At 34.0% G+C, this 23,547-nt stretch overlaps 2 protein-coding genes across 5 annotated transcripts; both read right to left on the reverse strand.

Annotated features, from left to right (window-relative positions):
- Window positions 1-963: 963 nt before the first annotated feature.
- Window positions 964-4,876, reverse strand: LOC110810971 (putative beta-1,3-galactosyltransferase 14). Its single transcript, XM_022037303.2, has 7 exons — window positions 4,320-4,876; window positions 3,864-4,016; window positions 3,670-3,752; window positions 3,399-3,498; window positions 2,760-2,873; window positions 2,084-2,226; window positions 964-1,242 (listed from the first exon to the last, which is right to left on the reverse strand). Exons 1-7 carry the CDS (start codon window positions 4,715-4,717, stop codon window positions 1,154-1,156), a joined length of 1,080 nt encoding a protein of 359 aa, XP_021892995.1. The 5' UTR covers window positions 4,718-4,876; the 3' UTR covers window positions 964-1,153.
- An 815-nt stretch (window positions 4,877-5,691) lies between these two features.
- Window positions 5,692-21,624, reverse strand: ROS4 (Acyl-CoA N-acyltransferase with RING/FYVE/PHD-type zinc finger protein). 4 transcript variants are annotated; one of them, XM_088218531.1, is made up of 12 exons: window positions 21,319-21,624; window positions 21,114-21,187; window positions 20,967-21,030; window positions 18,349-18,417; window positions 12,008-14,925; window positions 10,985-11,108; window positions 10,045-10,127; window positions 8,603-8,844; window positions 7,971-8,057; window positions 7,040-7,139; window positions 6,561-6,747; window positions 5,692-6,486 (listed from the first exon to the last, which is right to left on the reverse strand). In XM_088218531.1, exons 4-12 carry the CDS (start codon window positions 18,413-18,415, stop codon window positions 6,242-6,244), a joined length of 4,053 nt encoding a protein of 1,350 aa, XP_088074657.1. In that variant the 5' UTR covers window positions 18,416-18,417; window positions 20,967-21,030; window positions 21,114-21,187; window positions 21,319-21,624; the 3' UTR covers window positions 5,692-6,241. The 4 variants fall into 4 exon arrangements, with proteins under 4 accessions (XP_088074657.1, XP_088074654.1, XP_088074655.1 ...); XM_088218528.1 differs by having other exon boundaries at window positions 12,008-15,013; XM_088218529.1 differs by having other exon boundaries at window positions 12,008-15,046.
- Between the last annotated feature and the right edge of the window lie 1,923 nt (window positions 21,625-23,547).

Raw genomic sequence — 23,547 nt, forward strand, 5'->3', positions numbered from 1 at the left:
AAACCAGATTTCCTCAAAGCAGTGGCACTTGTAATTGCATTTATGCCACTGCTTAACTAAATAGTCCTTTTCTGTGAATTTTGTTTCCTTGCACAAATTATCCCATCACCATGTAAATACAGTTGCTATCTACTTTTAAGCCATCTGGTGAAATGATGCCCAGCAATTTGAAAAAAGAAAAAATTAAGGGAGCAGAACAGCATTTTAGCATGGTCAATGTTAGAGTAGATAAGCTGGAAAACATGACAACAGACATCCTCCAATACAGCGTCTTCCTTCTCTTCCCTGTTTGTCCTTAATGAGGGTACCTTGTTCTTTTTGGCACTTGGATGACTAATAAATTCCACAAAAGCAGAGCATTTATCAGGGCAATCATACCCTACTTGTACAAAAGCTTGAGTTAGCACATGCTCTTGTATCCCAAAGGGAGCCTACACTAAAGACACAGGCTTTTGAGGTGTTACCTAAACCACAACCTGTTACCACTTGGTTATTGATTAGCACAATTATTAGTTTAGCCCCCAGCACAATTTTCAGTAATTATAAAGCAGATACTACTACTACATAAGGGAAAATTCTTCCATTATTTGGGTTATATCCGGGGAAGATTGGAAGCACTTGAAGCACATCCTAAGAGCTACTCAGACTCCGTACAAACACAGGTCAGATGTTGAGGAGGCTTTAAGAAAAGAAAATTGAGACCTGATAGAAGAGAAAGGGATCTGGAGGACAAATTCTTCCCATGATATCAGATAAATAAACAATCTTAACTCTCTCTTTTCCAGCAAACAAATTGAGAAAAGTTATTTAAATCAACATACTGTTATAGCTGAGAACTGCTTCTTGCAAAGAAACTAGTTTACATAGGAAATCGGCTTCCTTGAGACACTTGCCCCCCTCTCCCCTCACTCCCCCCCACCAAAAAAAAAATGAAAAAAAAACTGAAATTCTGACAAAAGAAAATTAGTGTAAAAGTTTCATTTTTTCCCAACTTGCATATCATCCGAAGAAATAATATATTACATACAAAAAAAGGAAAAGATAATTGCGGATTGGGGATTTGGGACTATAAAGAATTGGTTACACTGTAGTTGAAAGAACAATTTCCTGAGTTACCTTGTTTGTTTGACCAAATTAAAGTTTAGCAGCACTACTATTCATCGTCAGATGCAAAAGTTGGGCTACTTGAGCAGCTCTCTATTTTATGGAGTTCCAACAACTTCTTTTCTGGATTACAAAGCCCTACAACAAAATGCATCAATCAGTGGAACTTCCAACAGAAATAAATAAACATTCCTCCTATTTGATAAAAAGCTCATATTAAAGCGAAGTTTTCATGACATTAATAATGAGAAAGTAGTAGCATTGATACCATTAGATCATGCAAAAATGTCATGTAAATGTATCAAATTGCAACTTATGCTTCCAATTGCTTATTTCGGACCTGCAATCTTTAATTTCTCTCACAAACTTCACACATCTAGTTCATAATGAGTTAATTAGATTCATTACTTATTTTCTCCAAATACTGAATCCCATGAAAATCAGCTCCGTTTTATTTTATAAGAAAGGCATTTAATCAGCTCAATCCTTTGCTTTCTAGCTAACAGTATGTTATGTTCCCTTCTTGTGGGTGTACCCAAAAAGTGATAGGAAGGTCCTAATCAATTGAAAACTAAAAGTCCTAAAAAAATGCAATTAAAAGTTTAAATCTTAAAAGGACAAGGTATTTTTACGTAATTCACTCAAGGAATAGCTATTCTCAAGTTAAAAGGAATCGCGAGCTAAAATCTTAGACAATTGAGATGCTCTACCTTCTGTTGCAATAGATTGCTATTATATGGTATGCATTAAATTACAAAGTACAAAATCCTCTCTTTTGGATTTAATCTACTAAATACAACCGGGTTGAGCTTTTCTATGTTCTTCCAAAATTCTACTCTGTTGCATACGCAGCAATTTAGAGGGTTTCAGTAGGATGTTCTAAGACTTCAGGAAGAAAAGTACATTACCAGGAAAACGAACAATTATAGTTATCTAAGGGACCAATTTGCCTATATTGTCAATTTACAAGCCAACAAACCTGAACATTTGGGAATATCCCAAACAGCAATAGAAGATGGCGTACACTCTGGTTCACATAGTGCTCGATTGTCTTCATGGTCAACATTCATTGCAAGCATCCAGGCACCAATTGTAACATCCTCATTACTGAACATCCGGAAACTGTAGTCCCAAATGAAAACATATAAATGTCATATGCAAGCAAGGATTCCATAATAGCAATGAATTTTGATAACCTTCTCTATCTTTGTCAAGCAAAGAGCTTTCATAGTCTAAGAAATTCCTGCCAAGCACAGGCTGGATAGCAAATCTTGAAATCATTGTCCAATCTCAATATAAAATCTAATGGAGTTCCTCACAACCAATTTGCCTGCCGACTATCCCCAAGCCACCAGAAGAGGCTAAATAATAGAGAGAAAAATGGGCAAAAAAGAAAAAAAAAAAGAATTGCTATTTGCAAGTGTAGGCTGGCAATGTCTCAAACGGAGGTCCAACTAAAGGTGCAGACCAGGTACATAAACTGAAGAGAAACATCAAGGCTAACTCCACTAAATGCCATCATCTCTCAAAATGAAAAAATTGATTTAGCTAGGTAAATTATTATCCATAAATAAAAGCCACAATGTAATACCAATAATTATTTAGATGATAACAAATGATTTAGGGTAGTTAATTGTTGAGGGAAAATAACTCACCTGTTGTTTCTGAGAGCAACCAAACTGGCCACAACATCAGCAGAAAGAGCATATATTGGACCATAAGCATGAAGAAAGTACTCATTCCCCAGCAAACGGGATAAAGGTTCATACCTGTATGAAACATGATCTGGTAAATTCATCAAATACATATTTCTTTGAACATCAAGACCTCCATAACGAATATGCAGGGTACACCTTTACTTTCTTATAAGAGAAAGACACACAAAAATTGATTTCTTGGTGATATTTGATTGAGGATAATTTTTGTTTTATCAGGGTTACTTACACAATAACAATGTCTTAGTAATTACTAAAATAAATCTATATATCAGATTATATGCAATAATCTGATAGCAAATATTTTTTATCATCTCCTAACCCTAAGAATGATCAAATTGGCACTGCATCAATGTAACCCTTCAATAAACTTCCATTTAAAGTGACTTAATGTCTTTAACAAAAGTAGTTGTATCATACAATCAAAGATAACAAGAAAATTAGCATTTAAACGAAGTTTTAAGTCATCAGCTATGATTCAACTAAAGAGATATTAGAAAAAGAAGTTGAATGGAGAGGAAAAGAAAAGGAAAGGGAGAGTGAAAATTATATAATATAAATGTGGATAGCTAGACTAACCATTTAAGCTTTGGATCAGTAAAAACTGGACCCTTTTTCATGCATCCAAGATAAGTCTGAGAGTGAGGACGTTCTTTAGCCAATAGCAATGAAAGGCGGTCTAAAAATAAATAAAACAAGAAAATACGGTGAACCATGAGAAATCTGAAAAAGTCCAACAAAGCTCGCCCAACTCATGCACCTCATCAAAACAAATGCCAGCATGCACATATACACATGCACCAACATATAACACAAAATTTGGGTGTATAAGATCAGTAAATTCTGTCACCTGGTCTCAAATATATGTCATCATCAGCTTTGACATAGAAATCAGAATCAAAGAGAGCATATGCTGCCTTGAAGAAGGCTAACCTGTGAATGATCATATCCACAGTTAAAAACATGATCCGACTTTACCCAAAAAAGAATTACAAGATCCAACCAAAAAAGAAATTACACTGTAATATCATTGTTACTACTAACGTTTTGTATGGGAGCTTACTGTACTCTTCCTCAATATCTAGTAGCATGAAATCATCATATTCGGCAACCTCCTTTCTGAGTTCTTCCATCTTTGCCTTATCCTTTGTTCTACCGATAACAAACCTGAAAGCTAAACCAGTAGACTCTTCCAAGCTGCAAGCAGTAACCACTTGGCTAAAGCAATTTAACAAATTATGGCAACAGCAAAACTAAGAACTATGCAAATGAATGATTAGTTAATTGGAAAGAAAGCCCTCAATTATAAGAATCCTTAGAATTTTCCTTTCGCCCTACCTCATTCCTTAACAAATTAGTTCAGAGCGAGAAATGAATTCTATTATTACATTAGCTCGGAATTTTCCCATAGAGATGAATAAATGAGAATCAACTCCTAAATGGAGAACAAATCAACCAACGAATCGCTAAGTGATTGTGAGTAAGGGAAGAGATCGGTACCGTTGAAGACCTTGCCGATCGGACGGCATCCATGTCATCCTAAGGGACCGTCTGCGACCTGTTGATGCAAACCCGGTTTGAATGCCCACAAACGCCATCACTTTGTGTCTCTTCACTTCAACATCGACAATGCCATTGTTAAGCTTATAGTTGCTGTTAGAGTCCCAAATTACGCGTACTGAGGTGGGCTGGCGGTTGGTGAGGCAGTTGTAGCCCTGCCGGTAACTCGCGGAGAGGATGGTAGCGAGTCCGACGGCGAATCCAACCATTCCGATGAGGAGACAGGCGGAGACAACCAAGACGGTTGATCTGCGCGTGGAGGGTGATGAGCGGGCGTGGAAGAATTTAGGAGATGATGGCATTGTTCTAGAGATGAAAGTGAAAATCTTAGGGTTCATTCACTTCATTTGCAGTGTAGAGAGGAAGCGAGGAGAAAGGGGGGAGACTCAGTGAGTCAAGCTGGGATTTTGAGTTGTTGAGCTTCCGCAGCTCGTCGTTGATGGCTATGGTTTTTTACTGCGCAAAATCTGATCAGTGACGCCGGTTGCTTGTAATATGATATTTCAGAACTCTAGTTTGCAAAAAAAAATAAATAAATAAATTAAATTTTTAAAAAACTAGTTTTTATGTTTTTCTTTAAAAATAGAAAATTTAAAGGTTAATTTAAAAATGAAGTGACAACAGTGGATTTTTTAAATAATAAAAAAAAAGTAACTATTTTTATTATTTATAATCATATAAAACAGTTTAGGTTTTTAAAATTTTAAAGAAAATATTTTTACCTTTAAAAATATTTTCACCTACGTTTAATAAATTGAAGCGACTGTGTAAGTAAGTTTTCTATAAAGAAACTTTAAATTATTATATCAGAACTATATCCATTACCACTTTCATCAAGATTTTAAGTTCTGAGTTGTGAGCTACTCGTTGCCGGAAAAGTTAATCTTGTAACATCCACTAAAAAAGTTTGAAGAAAACATAAGTTTTATACATATATATATACATGTATACTTAATACAATTCTTTCGAAGATAGTGAAGAGTTTCCTAAATTATACTAAGGGGCCTCTATCCCCTACAGTTCAGTTACTTATGACAGATTGCGAGTCGTTGTGGATGTGCGTGTATACATATACATATATTTCTATTATACACACCCACACACACATATATATATATATATAGCAAGCTAAGGTTTACTTTTTAAACTCACCAGTAGACAATAAGCACTACTAGTACCGGGATCAAAAGCTGATTTTTTGTCCTATGATGGAGCTCGTATACGAATGGGAATGGAAGAAAGCACATGATCATAGGTGATAAGTTAACCATATAAATGACCAAAAAGAAAATGCAAGAAAATGGCCCTGCAATTTTCCGAAATATACAGTTTCATTTCTATATCTAATCCAACCCAACAGGGTGACCATAGCTGTTTATCTGAAAAACGTTTTTGTTTCATCATAGATACAGAAAAGATCGAACATCAAGAAACAATTAACTTTTCCCTGGAGTTGAGACCAGATCTTTGCAGGACCTCTTTGAAAACTGTCTCTGCAAACCGGCTTCTCGGTTTTTACCTATCTGTAAATTCTACTTCTCAGATTCAACATCTACATGTTCAAGTTGGTCAATCCCAGCTTGCTGCAAAGATTCAGATGTCCACTCTGCTACCAGCTCTCCTAACTAAACAGTAACCATGAAATAGCTATAAAAGAACTTCTCAGACAACTCTTTCCCTCCAAATAATTCTGATTTCATTCCAGGTTCAATCTAATTTTCAGTTTATGGCAACAGTTTCCATTGATTGTAAGTACGGAGACAATGGCAGACTTACCTTTGGAAAAGGTATATACTTCAGTTTCTCTTTTTTTTTTCTTTTTTTTTTTCTTTTTTTTTTTTTTAAAAAAATCTACACTTCATTTATTTAATCTTGAAGGGCACTGGAAAACCTGGAGGTGGTTCATCATCACTGTCAGCAATTTCCATTTGATTGCCAATCTCAAACTCCTGTAAATCTTTCTCCTCTGTAGGTCTGTCTTCCATCCATTTACCAACTTCATAGGAGCCCAATTCACCACCAAATCCAGGAATAGATGTATCCACGGGATTCCCATTCAGACAAGTAATACTAATTGATTTGTCCTTTTCACAGGGTAAGTTGTCACCTGACCAGCAGAGTTAGAAGTTCTTCAGTAAATTTAAAGATAATAAGCCAGAACCATTAGGGAACGGAGATTACCTGATGGAGGTTTGTAAAGGGATTTCTTTAGCATTAGTGTCTCTGGAAACACCATGAAATTGATCTTATTCAGACTTTTCTTTTCTTCACTATCTACAAGTTCGAAGCCGAATCCCTTTGTCCAGGTCTCCACTAAAGCTGGAATGGCAGCTACTACAAGTTTTTCCACCTTGAAAGAGATAAGCATCTAGAACCACCATTGAGAACAAAAAAACAAAGAAAGAGGAAAACAGTAAGTTACAGGTCGGCTATGAAGGCAACCTATGAGAAATACAATAATTTTTAAATATGATGCTAGGATCAACATCCAGTGACTAAATAAGTAACTGCATGAATGACAAATTTCTCACAAGAAAACATGTTCAACCATTTGAAACAGGGAAGTTAGAAGATTCAAAGTACAAAAATCTCTTGCACATAAAATTACAGCCACTTGCTATAAATTAAACAGATCTAAGCATAGCCATACAACAAGATACCTCCTCAATAGCAGTTATAAGGCGTCGGCACATTCCCTGCCGACGATAACTGCTACAAGTTGCAATGAGAGGCATCTCTGCAACTGTCATCCCATGCACCCTGTAAAGATTAAAGGTTTGGGCGTAAATAAGTATTAAAGAAACACAGAAGGTAGCACAATTGCCACAAATGTCAGTAGATAAGATTCAACAGGAAAGTTACTGAAGGAATAATATTTTCAACATATTAAACCATCCCAAAGTTGGTATAGAGATATTAAAAGGAGGATTCCCTGGAATTAATATTATAGTAAGTGACACATTAAGATAGATAATTAATTATCCAAAGGAAAATTAACCATAAAAAATTTCTTGACAGTTCAACAATTAGATCTTGATTATTGTTCTTTTAGGAAGTTTAAGAATTATCTACATACATTGTGGATTCAGACTGTCTTCTAATTGATTATTTACAAAATATCAATAGTTTTTTCTTTAGAACAGAAATATTAGTAGCTTTAGGACTTTAAGAATCATTTTCGGATTTATTTTATATGACCGTTTAGTTTTAATTGAATGTACATTGGTGTGCACCTGCAAAGAGATACATATTGCAGTTTTATATAGATTATGATAATTATTGCATGCAGTTAAGAGCTTCAGAGTTATTTTGAGATCCAAGGTCTTCACCTTCGGTTATTTCATATTTCTCTTCTGTTTTTCCTGTTTAACTCTTCCTGTTCTACACCAGAAGGGCCATTACTACTATTTGTAAAATCAAGTTTTACGAGCCAAAAACAACATACAGGCCTATACTGCACATTAATGAGGTTAGCTTTACTGGGTTTTGCTGGTTATGCAAAAAGGAATATAGGATCAATTGGTTTTAAGCTTGTGACTGATTTGGAGCTATCCTCATGCAGAGTTCAAAAGAGCACCAGCTATATGATACCTGATGGATGCTACAGATATCAGCACATCATCCTTCTCAAGTACCACTGTGTAAAATCCATGAAAGTTTAGACGAGCAAAATTTGACCTGATCAATGCAGAAAAGTAAAACAATTATTTAAACTTAAAATCTTGTCCAGCAGAAGTTTAAACAATTATTTAAACTTAACTAGAATAAACTTAAGAGTTCACATAAGTTTGAGGAACAGTCGATTAAACAACATAACTTACATAAGCTAAGGTATTCAATAAACAGACAGAAGAAACCAGCAAGGATTCAATATTAACTGAAATTTCTAAAAAAGCAAAATCACATTCATGGCAATATTCCTCTCGAATATATAACTTTGCAATTTCTAACTCTAGCACAAAAAATTATTTTTTTTTCAAATCTAACACAATAAATGATCAAAATCCACTACATATGGGGACTAGAGAAAGAAAATATATACATGAATTTCAGAAAAAAAAGATATGGTATTAACAATGCACCAGGGGTCCCACCCAATCACAAAAGAATGAGTTCCATAATATCGACAAAGAAGTTGATCTTTAACAAAAAACCAAGGGCATGGATGCAAGAAAAGAAAATATATTAAATGAAAATCTGAGAATTTGAAACTTGAAGCTTACCCCCAATTATATACAAGTTGAGGTATCATGTCTATTCCAGTTCTTGGATCCACCATAGACTGAAAAGATTCCTCCATAATAGAAAGAGAAACAGCTAATTTTGAATTGCATTCTGCCTTCAGGGCAAACCGTTGTGCAGAGTGAACCTTTTGGTCTTCATGAATACATCTAAGAAGCGTCCAAGAGAATCCATCCGCCATATAATTAATAACTCCAACATGAGAACTAAGACCATAATAAATCTGCACAGAACCGTGTATTGGGTGATAAAAAATCAGAGATAATACACACTGCCATTTCCTTAAATTTGTGGCATTAATGAAACAAGAGAGGAAAGTAGTAGCAACCTCCTACACATACAACATAGAAGGAATATCACCGGAAAAAAAATATATAATTCATGCAATTTGAAAAAGTAACCACTAAATTTGCCAACTATTGGGGTAAATAAGTTCATTTTTTTAAAGGGGATAACTAAGTCTAATTTAGCTTCGATATGATAAGGTAGATCTTGAGACTTGTAAGATTTGCACAAAGCAATTATGCTGGGAAACCACGGCAGAATATTTCTGCGATAAGAATTTTGAACAGGGAGGAAACAGCAGAGCAGGACTGTTGGGAACAGTCGAAGAAAAGAGTGTGTTACTCCTCTTACTAAGATTGTTCATGTCCATGAAGTTTACTAAAACGGGTTATTAAAGATGCATTCATTGCAAACCTTAAAATGAGAATGCAAAAGGAGGTAATCGGATCAGTAATACGAGAATTAAGTATGACCAATAAAACCATTTATACAAGGCAAGGTAATCAATGCAAGGTAAAATCAAAATTAGGTACAAGGCTCAGGAATTCCAAGAATAGATTAAAATGATTACTTATTTTTAAGGTTATGTACTAAAGAGGCAGACCAGTTTCCAAGTCTTATGGCCCTTAAACTGTCAGTGAAGGCAGTATTGGGAGGGCCAATTTAATCCATTTCAACATGGGAACCGATAGTTATTATGTCTAAGAATTGTTCCTTTTGTCCAGCATATATGCATCTTCAGCTTCAACCATTGGAGTTCTATGAACAACTTCTAAGGGAGGAAATTCTCTCCTATAAATGCCGGATGTCAATCCAAAAAAGGCTGAAAGTATATAACAAATGTTATGATAAAGACCCAAAACTTGTATGACTGAACTCAGGCTTGACCTAACATTACCCAAAACCTTTTCACTTTGGTGCAGTCAGTTCTAGGAAGCTCAAGCTTCTCAGGCAAGGGTTGGAAAACAAGTCCAAACTGCACCCTGCCTGTTTGCTGAAGAAAAGTGTCAGTAATTCAGGAAACAAACACTGAAACTCTTTTAATGTAATGGAATCTCCATTAACTAGGTCAAAAAGCTACTTCAAAAGAAAAGCTGGAGCTAAAATTTAAGAACATTGTAAATTCATGTTTAAGTACCTCATCACAGCTTGCGCTGCAAAACCAAGTATCAGGGACCATTCCTTTAAGTATGTTTTTTCCTTTCAAGCACACCTCATGATCTGTTAGCAACATTATTTAGTAAATTAGAAACAGAAAACACCATTAAAAAACTCACAATACAAAAAAAATAATGAGAAAATATTACAATTTCGCAAATAACTGACTGAAGATTGTATTAGAGAGTTTAGCAACACTATAATAAATTTATCTCTTTACATATAGAATATTTTTAGTAGTTATTTTTAACTATAGATCTTTCTTATACAGTTAAGTTTCCTTATCATACTTTTCCTTTTCTTGGTGTAGAGATTCCTTTCTAAGTTGTAGTAAAGTTACAATATTTTTCAAAGCATGGTGTACGAGCCAACTTAGTCTAAACACTGAAAAAACAAAAAAAAAAATACATGATATTTAGTGGAAAAACCTTTGGAGATAGGAAACTAGTTAACATCTCAAATAGATTACCATTTGAAATAGCAATTCCTAAATGGAGCAAAATTGTCAAGATGACAACAAAGTATCCTATTAATACCAGAACGAATTCAATTTAGCGAGAAAAATAAATATCAGAACAAATTCCTTCTAACTCTAACAAACTTCCCAGTAACACTCTTCAGAATTATCTGGAATATGTGTCTTCTGACATTTGAATTTAAAATCCAAATCCAATCTCACTTTATATGCATGTTTTGACTTACATATCCAAACTTAGAATTCCAGTCATATCTCAGCAAGGGTTCATCCAAAATAAGAGAAATTGGATAGAAAAGAATCCAACTAAAAATCAAACATGGATTACTTTGTGTGTCATAATTAACTTCTGTATCTTAAATCTGAAATCTTTAAGTGATTGAAGATCTATGGTATTTTAAAACCAAATAGAATAATCAAGCTACCAATAAGGATAGAGAAGTACACTTATGCTCGCACTGGAAACATTTGAATGCGTGAAAAGAAGTCGGAGCATCTTTAACATTAACTAATTCTCCACATATCCAACAGGTGCAATTTGAGCAATACCAACAACCGTCAGGGAGTTCCTGTATCAAATATCAATCCCCACAAAAGAAGAAGTAATATAGTTGAGTATCAAAGCATGAAAATTTCCTATTCAAGCAAAAGCAAGAAGAATGGACAGTCAAATTCCTTAGATTTACAAAAATATAGCACAAATGAAATTATACAAGAATGAAAAGAAACTGCATGGTCAAATTATAGCAGAGTGAAAAGAAACTACACCATCAAATGCTCACTATACATCATAAGGATTCATTATGTCATATACTTCTTCAACTCCCCAACAGAAAAGAAAAAAAATCAATGTTTTCTTCATTTCCAGATCATGGGCCAAATTTTAGACATGAAGTCCAGGTTCATAAGGAGCTACTCTTCCACCTTCTGGCATTTTTAGGTCAAAAAGCTTTTACTCAGACATGGTTTGCTCCATGAGAAATCTGTTCCTACCATGAGAAATCTGAATGTGATAGTCTTATGTGAACAAAATTTTTATTAGAAAACCTAGAAACAATTACAATTGGTTATAGAGAGTGACCCACAAAATATTAGAATTTTTCTTTTTTTTTTTTCAATAAAAAGTATAATATCAAAATATTAGAATTTGTGGTCCTTACAAAGACAATCTACATTTCCGAGCTATAACTACGAAGTACGAACTAAGAAAAAGAATATGTTTGTTCAATACAAGCTACAGCTGGGAGGCATATGTAACATTGACTGAAATTTACAAAAGAAATCTAATTAGAACATCCTAATAGAATTGAGACAAAGGTATTGCATTTGGACAGGAGGCAATAAAAAAAACGAATCTATTGCAACAGGCAATATAAGATATTTATTAAAAAATCATAGGAGCAAAAAAGATAAAAGACAGATAGAAACAAATAATGCAACAAGAGTGCAAAATGAGGGGGGAAAAAACCTGCATAGTCAAGCAAGCCTGATGGAAAGTAGAAGGGCAGTTATCACAGCATACCAACTCGCCCCCATTGCCACAAATTCCACAAGAATCATCATTTTGATCATCTTCATCAGATTCCACTTTCCGAAACCCACTCTTCCTGTTCTTGTACTCACTAGACCAGGCTTGCAACAGGCATAATGTTAAAGGCCTCCCAGACTCCGTGAAAAGATTCAAACATGGATGGTTTTGCCTGAAACCAGCATGTTTCTTGAATTCTGAAAGTGACAGCACCAGGTTACAACACTTGCACATCAGGCCATCCCTGGTAACCAAACCCTCTTTGATGACAGTAGCAGCCTTTGGCTTCCGATACTGAATGATATCATTCAAAGCAATCACTTCGGCCATTATCAACCAGGACAATACTGTTCTCGAGCCTATTCCAGTCCATTTACCATTAGTAAAATGCTTCTTCCCTTTAACCAAGTTCTGGAGAAGCAACCTGCAACCGCCCTTCCTCTTCTTTGGTCGACCTCTTTTGCGGGGTTCCCTATTTGCAATTGATTGGGTTCTACTATCTTTGTTTCCTATTATTGCAGAAACCAACAAGTCATCATCTTCTATAGCACATGTAGTTGGTTTCTTTCTTGCTCTTTCAGAACTGTTGCTACTATCTTGAACCTTATCAACCTTCAAGCATTTTTTCTCCACCTCATGCAGGAGAGGCATAGGAGATGATAGATTTCTGTGGCTTTCTTTAGAAGCTTGATCGAAAACAAGGCACTCCTGAATTTGTTTTGATTCTAACTGAAACCCATTTGAATCTATATCTGGCCATCCTGTGTTATGAGCATTATCTGAACCTAAAACATTGCTTTCATACAAGGTATGCATTTTTATTTCAGATATCCTTTTAGACTTCCTCCTAGTCTTTTTTCTCAAATTAACATCTGGTGGAAAATCTCCATCATCAGCTTTGACCTCTGGAGCTTCAATGCCCTTTCCAACCTCATGTTCATCATGTCTGGAATTCTTCTTACTCCCTGAAGTTAGAGGACCAAGTGAAATTGGTTCATCCTGTTTGGGGTCATTTTGACTTCTCTCCTTATCAGTCTTTGGAACTTCAATCAATTTGTCTTTCTCCCAAGAACCCGTCAATATATCTCCTATAATTTCCTTGGGCATCTCAGAAAATTGTCTACCATTGATTGAGGAATTTGTATTACTGTGTTGATAGAGAGCACCGAATTCATACCCCCCAAACACATAATTAGCATCAACGAATGCACTGGTGTCACTGTATAGGCAAGCACCTGACTGCATCCAAGGGTTATCTGACCCACAAGCTGATAATGAAGCCCAATCCGTCTTTCTTGTTTTACTGTTAGACATTGTGCAGCACTTAATTTCTGGTTCAATAGCAGTATCTACCAAGCAAGTTTTTGTTCCAGCAGCAGCGTCTACCAAGCAAGTTTCTATTCCAACAGCAGTGTCTACAACATATGTTGCTTCTTCATCAACTGTACGAGTACACGCACCTGTAAGACAGTTAGCAGCCATATTTTTGCTACTCTCCCCATGCTTAAAGAAGCTTCCAGTGCCAGATTGCTCATCATAGGCACATTGACTCCCCTCAGAAACTGTCAATCCACTTTTGGCAGCAATAGAAGAATCACAAAGCTGAGGTAGCAAAGGCCTCTGAGCAAACTGATTTTCAGCACTATCCACAAGTTTGAGGGGACATTTAGTATTACCTTCCTCAAGCTTGTCAATCACTAAACTCCGTCCTACTTTAACTCCATATCCTTTTCTCAGGAAGCCAACCTTCCTATCAATGAACACAGCATTCACAAAGGGATCTAGTAGACTCCACCTAAGTGCCAAGCTGTTACTAAGATCAGCATTATTCACTTCTTTCTCAATATCCAACAACGCACCTGATAGATCATTCCAAAAGTGATGAATATCAGTCCACTGCTTGCCATCAGCCTCCTGCACTAAAATGTATCTATTGGCATCCAGATGATTAATAAATGCCCTCCAAGCTTTAGGGAATTCACGATATAAATTACCCCCAGAAGACCTATAAACTTTTTCCACATATTTTCGACATGGCCTTTTACGTTTCTCAACTCTCCAGCCAGCTCCAGTAAGTAATTGAACAACATGCATGTAGAGCAGAGGACGGGGATCTTCCTTAGGATCTGTCTTTGGTAAAAGATTAGATATCTCTAGTCCTTCTGTATTGAACCCAATGGAGCAGTTCTCAAAATTTTGAGGAGAATAAGATTTCTCTGCCACATTGATAGATGGACTTGCAACCACCAACTTCGTTGCAGAGCTCTCCTGGGAAATGGGAGAAGCAATAGCTTCAACTGCAACTAGTTTCTTTTTATCATCTTCGTCTGTATTTTGCAATCTGCACTCCTTTACATCTAGGCTGTCCACAGCAACTTCTCTGTCCATATTTGCACGTTGCTTTAACAAATAGCAACTAGATGTTACCCCTTGATTGGCTGCTTCAACTAAATGAAGAGTAACTGTTTGACACACAGAGTCCATAGCTGGACTAGGAGCACCTATTAGTCTTCCTTCAGATTGTGATTGTGGATTTGAAACTCCTCCACTTTCACATTTTGCATCACAAAGCTCATCAACTGAAAACTTCATTCTCTTACCTCCCTCGACTTGATCATGGATATCTACAGAAGCAAACCTTGATAAGCATCCTGATGCAAATGGTTCTCCAGAATTCTCATTTCCAATATGAGAATCTTCCAGACATAAAGTTTTTGAGGAAGATGGACTTGTTATGGCTGAGGTGTCGCTATTAGAACATAATGACGTATCAGTATTCTTGCTGGAGTCACTTTCAAAATTGATGGCTCCAGTAACAAGGCATCTTGTGTCACCAGTATCATTTCCTAAGAAAGCCTCTGTAAAAATATGAAAGTTGTTATGTGATGCCTGAAAACCATCATCTTTAAGACTTGCAAGATTTGTCTCCGACAACATCTTTACCAACTGAAATGTCACATTAAGTTAACCTTCAGAAGCCTGCAAATAGGTAAAGAAGCAGACTTTCCCTTATGTGTTGATGTTTTTAAAAGGAAAGGCAACCACCATAAGATTGAAAAGTAGCTATTAATCATTCTATAAATCATAAAATAGGAAATAGGAATTCAAAGAAAGAATAGGCAAAAAAAATACTAGCATCCTAACAATTATGAAACAGGGAATTAGAATTCAAGGAAAGAAAAGGAAAAAAATATTAGCATTTAGTTAAACTAAGGAAATACCTAACTTGTCATAAACAAGATATAAATCCCAACCTTGTCAACCTTGATGATTTTGGTTCAATTGTAGATATACTTATCGACTTGTAAATTTTTTCTATATAGGTGGCACACCCTTAGCACCGGCACATCAATATACCCAGCACACTTTTATCTAAAAAATATATATATAAATAGAATCCAGAATTAAGGGAAAAGCATCAACAAACCAAAAATAAATAGTTAAATGTGTATCCAAAACAGATATAGATATGATCATATGAATAACAAAAGGCCCCTCTTTTCAAATGTAAGACTTTCAAACTGCCAGAGGATCCAAATTTTATTAATTACGCTTAGATATACTGTCTATTTATGTATCGGTGTGTATGTGTGTGATGACTGGAGGTTCAGAGGAATTACTCTACAAATCCCTGATGCTCCCTCCTTTCACGGTCACATATTTGGACCCATCTATATCTTCTCTTCATGGTGAACTTGTTTTGAAAACATATGCACACAAGATAGCAAAGTTTCTACCCTGCTTCTTGAAACTGGCTGAAAATCTGTTATGGCTCCTATTTTGTAGGCGACTCTACCAAACAATTATAAATATTTTGTACATGGGTTTGCACCTCCTTAGTGCTGTCTGATACTACACTTTCGCTTTCAAAAATAGAAAAAGTCTACAAACCATTTAGTAGTTTTATGTTAATTCGGTTTTCCTAGGGTAATTATAGAATTTTTGGTAGTAGCTAAGAATATGGAAATTAGTTTATTACAGTTACAGCTAAGAATGGGTATTAGTTTCTTCCATTTTTATGATTAGTTACCTAAGATTTATGTGGTACCGAAGTCGCTAGTTAAGGAAAGAAGAGGTAAACAGTAGTTTATCGCACAATTTGAGTTCCTACTAAACTCAAAGATTTTAGGTTTCTATCTAACGAGCCCTTACTAATCCAAGAGAGTTCATAAAGAAATGAAATTTCAAAAGCATTCTAACCTCCAACTACATTTTCCAGTAGCTAAATCCATACCTGGATCTTAAACTAGGGACCATAACAATATATGGAAATTTGACATCATGGGATTTGATGAATTCAACTGGGAACAATGAGCTTGTTCGAGCACAGTTCTATTTTCTGTTCTTAGAGTTTTATTCATGTCCTAGTACGTACAACTGCGCAACATTTCTTGTTAAAGAATAGATAACCATGCAAAGAGAAGCCAGGAATAGCAAATTTGCATTTCAGTCACTATACTGCACTCGTGCATATATCTCTATCACTTCAAACTTAGAAACTTCTGTTAATCTAATAAGATATGTTAAACAAAGGCTCTTATGGAAAATTTAGTGAAAAAAATTTGATGAAAGTCGAATGTGGCAGATAGAACACTGTAAAACCCCGATGCTGTATATTCAAGCAAATAGCATTTAGGTACTTTGGAGTCCTGTTTTCCTTTGGTCCTTACGAAAATAATATTTTTCAATAAGCCAGCCAAGATATGAAGTTCACTTAGGACCCTTCACTTATTTTCTTTAGATTGTTTCTGTTGCCATCATTGGCTGCCACTGACTATTTGAAAGCTATATAGGCACCATATTAGATGATACTGATCCATATAAGACAGTGATATGAAACAAAAAGAAGATTCCAGATATTGAAAAAAAAAAATCGGAGGAGTGGAATTCACATACTCTCCCCTTTGAAATCCCGTGAATTCTATGCATAAATCTTTTTTTAAAATTTTATTGACAATTATTCCACATGGTCAGTTCATACAGAGTAACATGATCTGACATGACACTCACACGGCTGTCCTGTAACCATTCGTACCCATATCATATCAAACAAAATAAAATGAAAATAAGAATCATCTAACTTATGCTATTGCATGGAACAAAAGTATCTTGGTTTATGAGTCATTTAGAGATAGTGGGAGGGGAAGGGAGTGGCATGTAGAAGTTCAGAGAAACCTCAATGATTGCGAAATTACCGATTATGAGACTCTCCTCCATACACTCTTGTTTGCCTCAATTAACAGGATTAATAACCAACCAATTTGGAGATTCAATACTAGAGGGTCTTTCTTGGTCAAGTATTTCTATAATTCTCTGATTAAGAATAATCCCACCAGTTTTTCTTTTAGGCAAATACAGAAAGTTCACGCTCCACCCAGAATTGTTTTCTTTGCATGGTAAGTAGGTGGTGAGTGTATCCTTACTATTGATAAGCATATAAGGAGGGGAAAATATTGATCAATTGATGCTTTCTATGCAAGAGGGAGGCGGAGTCTTGTAATCACATCCTTCTTTGGTGTTCGCTTGAGTATAAAAATTATGGATCATGGCTTACGAGTTACTAGAAATCAATTGAGTGATAACTGGATCAATGAGAGAAGAGATTTGGACTTAGAAAGGTATTGGCAGAGGGAAGAAACATGTGAGTTTCATTCCTCCTACTGTTTGTTGGGTAGTGTGAAAAGAGAAGAACATGAGAGCTTTTGAGGGCATGGAAAATGACTTTGACAGGGTTAGAGATAGGTGGTTCCAAATCCTATATTTTTTCTTAGGGCCATTCTCTTTATACAATGGAGGATTTTCAGGATTTTATTTGATATTTTAATTGATATATAAATACTTTTTGTACATCGGTTAGCATCCTCTTGATGCTTGTGAATTAATATATCCTACCATACTTTTTATTTTTAAAAAAAAGTATTACCAAATTTCATAACCTACTTATCTTGGCTGATTTTATTGAAAGAATGGAATTCTCTAGGATTAAAATATAAAATCAAGCATTCCAAAAGAGCTAAAATGCCATTTACCTTGTTTTTATTCCTAAATCCGTCAGGGAATAATGGAAAGACAAACTGGGTTACCATTACTCACCAGGCTACCCAGCAAAAGAAGATGAAAATAACACGTAATATACGTAGAACTACCAAACTTGAAAGGCTAACTTTTTCAATAGCTTCCAAAAACTAACTTTCAATCAGAAAAGTAAACAGATTAACATACGTCCAATTCGGAATGTTTTTCCACATCATTATATCCATGTCGTATGCATGGTATCTTACCGTTATTGCATGCATAAATGGACAATGCACCATAGAGTGTAGTATCTGTAATACTATTCAGCGACATTCCTGTAAAACAATATCAAATATGTTATTTGAGAAAAAGAAAAAAAGTGACTTCCCCTGCCCCACTCCACACACACACACACACACAATCAAACAAGAAAGGGTAAAGAAAAAACCATAGAAATGAAATAAAAAAAGAAAAAGTGAGCAAACCATTACTTAACCAGCCACTATACAAATCCTTGGTGTCTGAATATCCATTTCAAAGAAAAATATCAAACTTACAAGAGTGAACAGGAAATTTATGACTCCATAAAGAAATCACACAATATGCAAATGACTAAGCCATAAGCATGTGAACACAGTATGTGGAATCAATCTACAAAGCTCCCGAGAAGAAATAAAAGTAAAATCAGAAGTTTAGCATCAGATAAAAGCTTGAGAATCCTAACATCCCTGGACATACTATCTTAGCAAATGATAGCCAAAAAAAGTCCAATTCTTTGGAGGGAAAAAATGAGACAACAGCCACATCGTTTTCATAGAGGATAAAACTGTAAATAGCAAACAAGCGACCATCCCATGAGCATGCAGCAGTGTTATATAATGCCTATCTCCTAAAATATATGAGAGATCAAACTTCTAAGCCAAATAGCCAAGATTATTCTTATACTTTTGGAAATAAAAGCCCAAAAAAGTAGAAGTTGGTGAATACATTTAATGACAGCTTTAAAAAGAATAAAAAAATTTAAAAAAAAAAAGAGAAGAAAAGAAACCAAAAGCCTAACTTTGCCATAAACAGTAGTATTTGGACATTTCTTTTTCTTGAAAAAAAGAAAGGGCGGTATCCTAACATTAGGCTGTCCTCATGACAGAATCTTAGCAGGTTTATCTCAGAAGCAAGAATTTAGGAGACAAATACCGCTGCCAACTATTACATCTGCATACAGAAGCTCTTTCTTTTTCTAATAGAAAATAAGAATTATTAGAAAGACAAAGAGAAACAGAACCTTTGAGGATGAGATATCATCCCTTAAGAAAGAAAACAAGGAACAAGAAATCGAAGCCTAAATTTTTAAATTTTATATTAAGAACGAACCCACAGAGGACAAGATGTCCTTGTCCTTGACTTCCTTAAATTACTAAAGTACAAAGAGCCCGTAAAACAGGGAGTTTCTTATAAAAAGGAGTTATATGGTTGTCTTTTCTTCTTCCCTTCTGTTCTATGGTTTATTGATCAAGGTGAGGAGCCAATCACTGCTAGACCCAATTCGGCTGACCTCAAATATTTTCTTTCCAGTCTCCTTTTATACAAGGAAGATTAAGAGAGGTACTTTATATGACATAGATTGTATCGACTAGTAAGAATTTCTGGAAATAGTATTGTAAAGTTCTGACAGAATGATTTCATCATGCAAAGATCATCAACCATCAAAAGATAGCCTTAAAATTATTTGAATAAGATACAGCACCCAGTGTTCATGTGATAACCAGTTTATCGTTCTAATATTTCAAGAACTTAGATCCTTAAATGTATACTCAAATTTACAGCACATTTAAAGCCTTGACCAATTTTCTCGTTGAAAACGTAAGAGAATAATTACAGTACTTGGATACTTTCCCAAAATGTCTGATTTAGTGTTTTTCTTATTTTGGAGTTCTTCTAATACAAGAAACGACAAACATCTGTACCCACGTAAGGTGAATCTGCTTAGCTATGCTAATAACAACAACAGCCAAGCAATATTCCTGGAACCCAATCTAAAAAGGAAGAAAGAAAAGTAACATAAGAGTAATCAATCAAATTCCTAAAATGCAACAAAGAAAACTTAGATTACTTACTCGTGCCGTCAGCCCTAACAGCCATGTAATCTATTCAATATTCCAAACAAACTGTTACCCATTTCATATCTCTCTCTCTTAGTTCTAACACCCTTTTCCTTATTTTTCATAGAAACGGTAAACTCATTCAATTCAAAATGGATACAAACAATTACTCTAACCAGTTTGAAATAAAAACAAGCCCTCATTAGCACAGGAAAAGGCAAGCATCAACGTTGACGACAGAAATGGAAAAAAGCTAAGATAAAAATCACGTTTATGTCAGTAAACAAGTAGCAAAGAAATACCCAATAAACCTAGATGCATGACAAGTTTTAACCTATCTATAGAAGTATGCATTTGTCTATTATGCTTTCATCTAAAACCAAGCGCCCATTATCACACTAAACATTATACTCCTCCACTGCAATTCCTTCACAAGTATCACAGTAAAGAAAAACAACAGTAAGATGGATTAAAACTTTGAAATTTCTCAAAAATATATGACCAAGATCAACACTCAATTGAAATTTTGAATCTGATGAATACTTTAAACAAAGACAAAGCTTGTAAAATCCGTTAATGGCGTTCATGTTGGATACAGAAAGAGAGAGAAATCGCTGAATTCCTCAAAGAAAAAAAATGACCAACAAAACACCAACCAGTTAGTCGATCAGAAGGAGATCAAGAGAATTCGTGAAAATTGAACAAAAATTAATCAGCTCACCATCATTCAAAAAAAAATCACTGATAAACTCCAAACCCAGAATTACCACAGCGGAGGAGCTCACCTTTCAGTCGGATCAAAACCCAGAAGAAACAAGCATTCACAACGGCACATTCCCTTCTCCAAACCTACATTTCCAACCCATTTGATCAAATTAGAAAACAAAAAAGAAAAATTCAAAAACAAAAACAAGACCCAGACGGCAGCTCACCTCACCAAATGCATGTACCGATCAAAACGCGAAGAAGAACAAGGACCAGAAAATCAGTGACTAGGGTTTGAAACCTGATGAAATGGAGGGAAAAGAAAGTGAGATATAAAGAAGCAAGAAATGGGGTTTTATTCGGTTTCATAAGCTACACATGAAAAACCAACAAGTAAAGAGGGCTTAGAAGAAAGTCCCGAATTTCACTCACTGGTTTACAGATGTCATGTAAGTAACTCCCTTTTCTCACTTTCTCTCTCTCAACATTTCTCCATTTGTGCCTCCTTGTCAAGCTTTAATCTTTATGTACTACTACTCGTTTATCCCTCCTCCTTCAGGCCACTCCACTTTTGTCCATTTGTCTTCTCTACCCCTTCTTTTTTCTTTGCGAAACAACATATAGAACGCGGATTACAGTAGCCCCTTTGATTTCCCATGCTTAATTTTGGAAGGTTTACCAAACCTGGGTTTTTTTCCTTTTTATCTTCTCTGTGTAGCTGGATTTTTTTTTTATGATACACTAAATCCTCTGTATTTGTACATATTTATTTTGTGATTTCTATATCTATATATGTGGATACACATTTAATGGTCATACTCAAGTATTCAACATATTCAAATCATACATGGGTTTTATAATAAATTATATTCTACATATAATGGTTTTGATTAGTCTACATTCTTTAATCATATAGAAATTATTTTTATATAGTATATAATTTATATCATATTAATTTCTAGTTTTAGAAAAAAAAAATATATATATATATATATATATATATATATGTATACGTAAGTAGCACGAAGAAACGTTGCAAGAAGAACATATAAGCTTATACTAATATATGTACTTAATGTTATATGATATTTTACCTAGTTATGATTATGATATTTATTGCTAAATTTATTATATCAACTTTTATGATAAGTTCAAATTATCTACTAAAAAGAGAAGTCAATGGAAAAAAAAATTCAAATGAATTATTACACATTATATATATATATATATATATCTAGATTACCTACTAAATTATATAAGTGTAATTTTAAAATTAATCAAAGTTAAATATAGAATGAATATGTTTGTTTTTAAAATTTGATAGTTCATAGGACCATATAAAAAGAGAAAAACGAATTTACATATTAATATATATATATAACTTGTTAGTTATTAGAGGTATAAGTATCTCTTATAATCACGACATAAAAATTTATAAATTTTTAATATTAAGAAACACTACATGCAATTTGCTATCGGTTAGCAATTTCGGATCAATATCTTTTTATGCTTTTTATTTTTACCATGCATATTATATATTATGTAAATATAACATTAAAATATTAAATATATAAATATTATATATTCTTTAATATTTTAAATTAAAATAGTAATATATAAATAATACATTTAAAAACTACATTTTTAAATAAATCTTAATCAACTTTGGTTTAAGATTGGACCGACCCAAAATTTTCTATTTGGTCTAGTTCATATTAGAATTACATTAGTCTAGTTGTTGGTTCAGAAAAAAAAAAAATTATTTAGTTTTAGTCTAATTCCGTTAAATTTAATTCATTAGAGGTTTAAATCAATGTTTATTCATATCTCTCACATCATAAATGTTTACTGTATTTTTATATTAATTCTTTCAAAAATAATTAATTATTTTTTAAATAACTATCTATTAACTATGTTTATTTTCAGAAATAATATAACATCTATATAAGGTATTTGGAATCAATCATCGAACGATTAATTTAGAGCGAACATTATTAATTATTAAATTAAGTATACACAAATTGATCATTTTGTCCTTTAAGCTTATTTCAAACAAAATTGTTGAATTTGTATAAGTATTTAGATTTAATATCTAGGAACTTTTGTGAACTTGAAGTCCGTAATACTAATAACATACCGTTTATTTTTAAAATATTTAATATTAATTTATTTTAAGACGATTTTACTTTAATTTAACTTTTAAGAAACAAACATGTTTTCAAATAATTAATGCGTAATCTAATCATTTTATTAATAAAATATAAATAAAGAATTATCATCTCAAAATATAAGAAAATTAGTGACAAGATAATAATAATAAATGATAAAGTAGTATTGATAAAATAAATTAATACAATAAGTGTATAGTATAAACACTAAGGCTCCATTTGGTATATAAAGATATTCTTTTATTTTTTTTAAAAAAAAGAATTAAATGTATAATATAATTTTTTTACAACTATACTATGAATGTAGAGACCTTATATAAACATTTATGAATTTAGAAAATAAAAATTGAGAAATATAATTATGACAATTTTGCTGAAACCAATTATTCAAGTTTGACTTCTGTATTCAATTTCGCCTCTAAAAAGTTGATATCTTTAGTTTTTGTTTTAAAATTTAAAAAATAAATATGATTTTACCGCAGTTAAATTACTA

Source organism: Carica papaya, chromosome 4, assembly GCF_054855325.1.
Source record: "Carica papaya isolate Zhongbai chromosome 4, ASM5485532v1, whole genome shotgun sequence".
In the NCBI taxonomy this organism is placed as follows: domain Eukaryota; kingdom Viridiplantae; phylum Streptophyta; class Magnoliopsida; order Brassicales; family Caricaceae; genus Carica; species Carica papaya.

Bases quoted from the DNA above. Each gene is read 5' to 3' on its own strand.
- LOC110810971 (XM_022037303.2), bottom strand. From the start codon at position 4,717: ATGAACCCTAAGATTTTCACTTTCATCTCTAGAACAATGCCATCATCT. The intron at 3,499-3,669 runs GTGACAGAATTT...ATTTATTTTTAG, and splicing joins TGACATATATTTGAGACCAG to ACCGCCTTTCATTGCTATTG. The intron at 2,227-2,759 runs GTGAGTTATTTT...TTGGGACTACAG, and splicing joins GTTGCTCTCAGAAACAACAG to TTTCCGGATGTTCAGTAATG.
- ROS4 (XM_088218528.1), bottom strand. From the start codon at position 18,381: ATGGTGCATTGTCCATTTATGCATGCAATAACG. The intron at 15,014-18,348 runs GTAAGATACCAT...GTGACATTTCAG, and splicing joins CATTTATGCATGCAATAACG to TTGGTAAAGATGTTGTCGGA. The intron at 8,058-8,602 runs GTAAGCTTCAAG...TGCATTGATCAG, and splicing joins CAACTTGTATATAATTGGGG to GTCAAATTTTGCTCGTCTAA.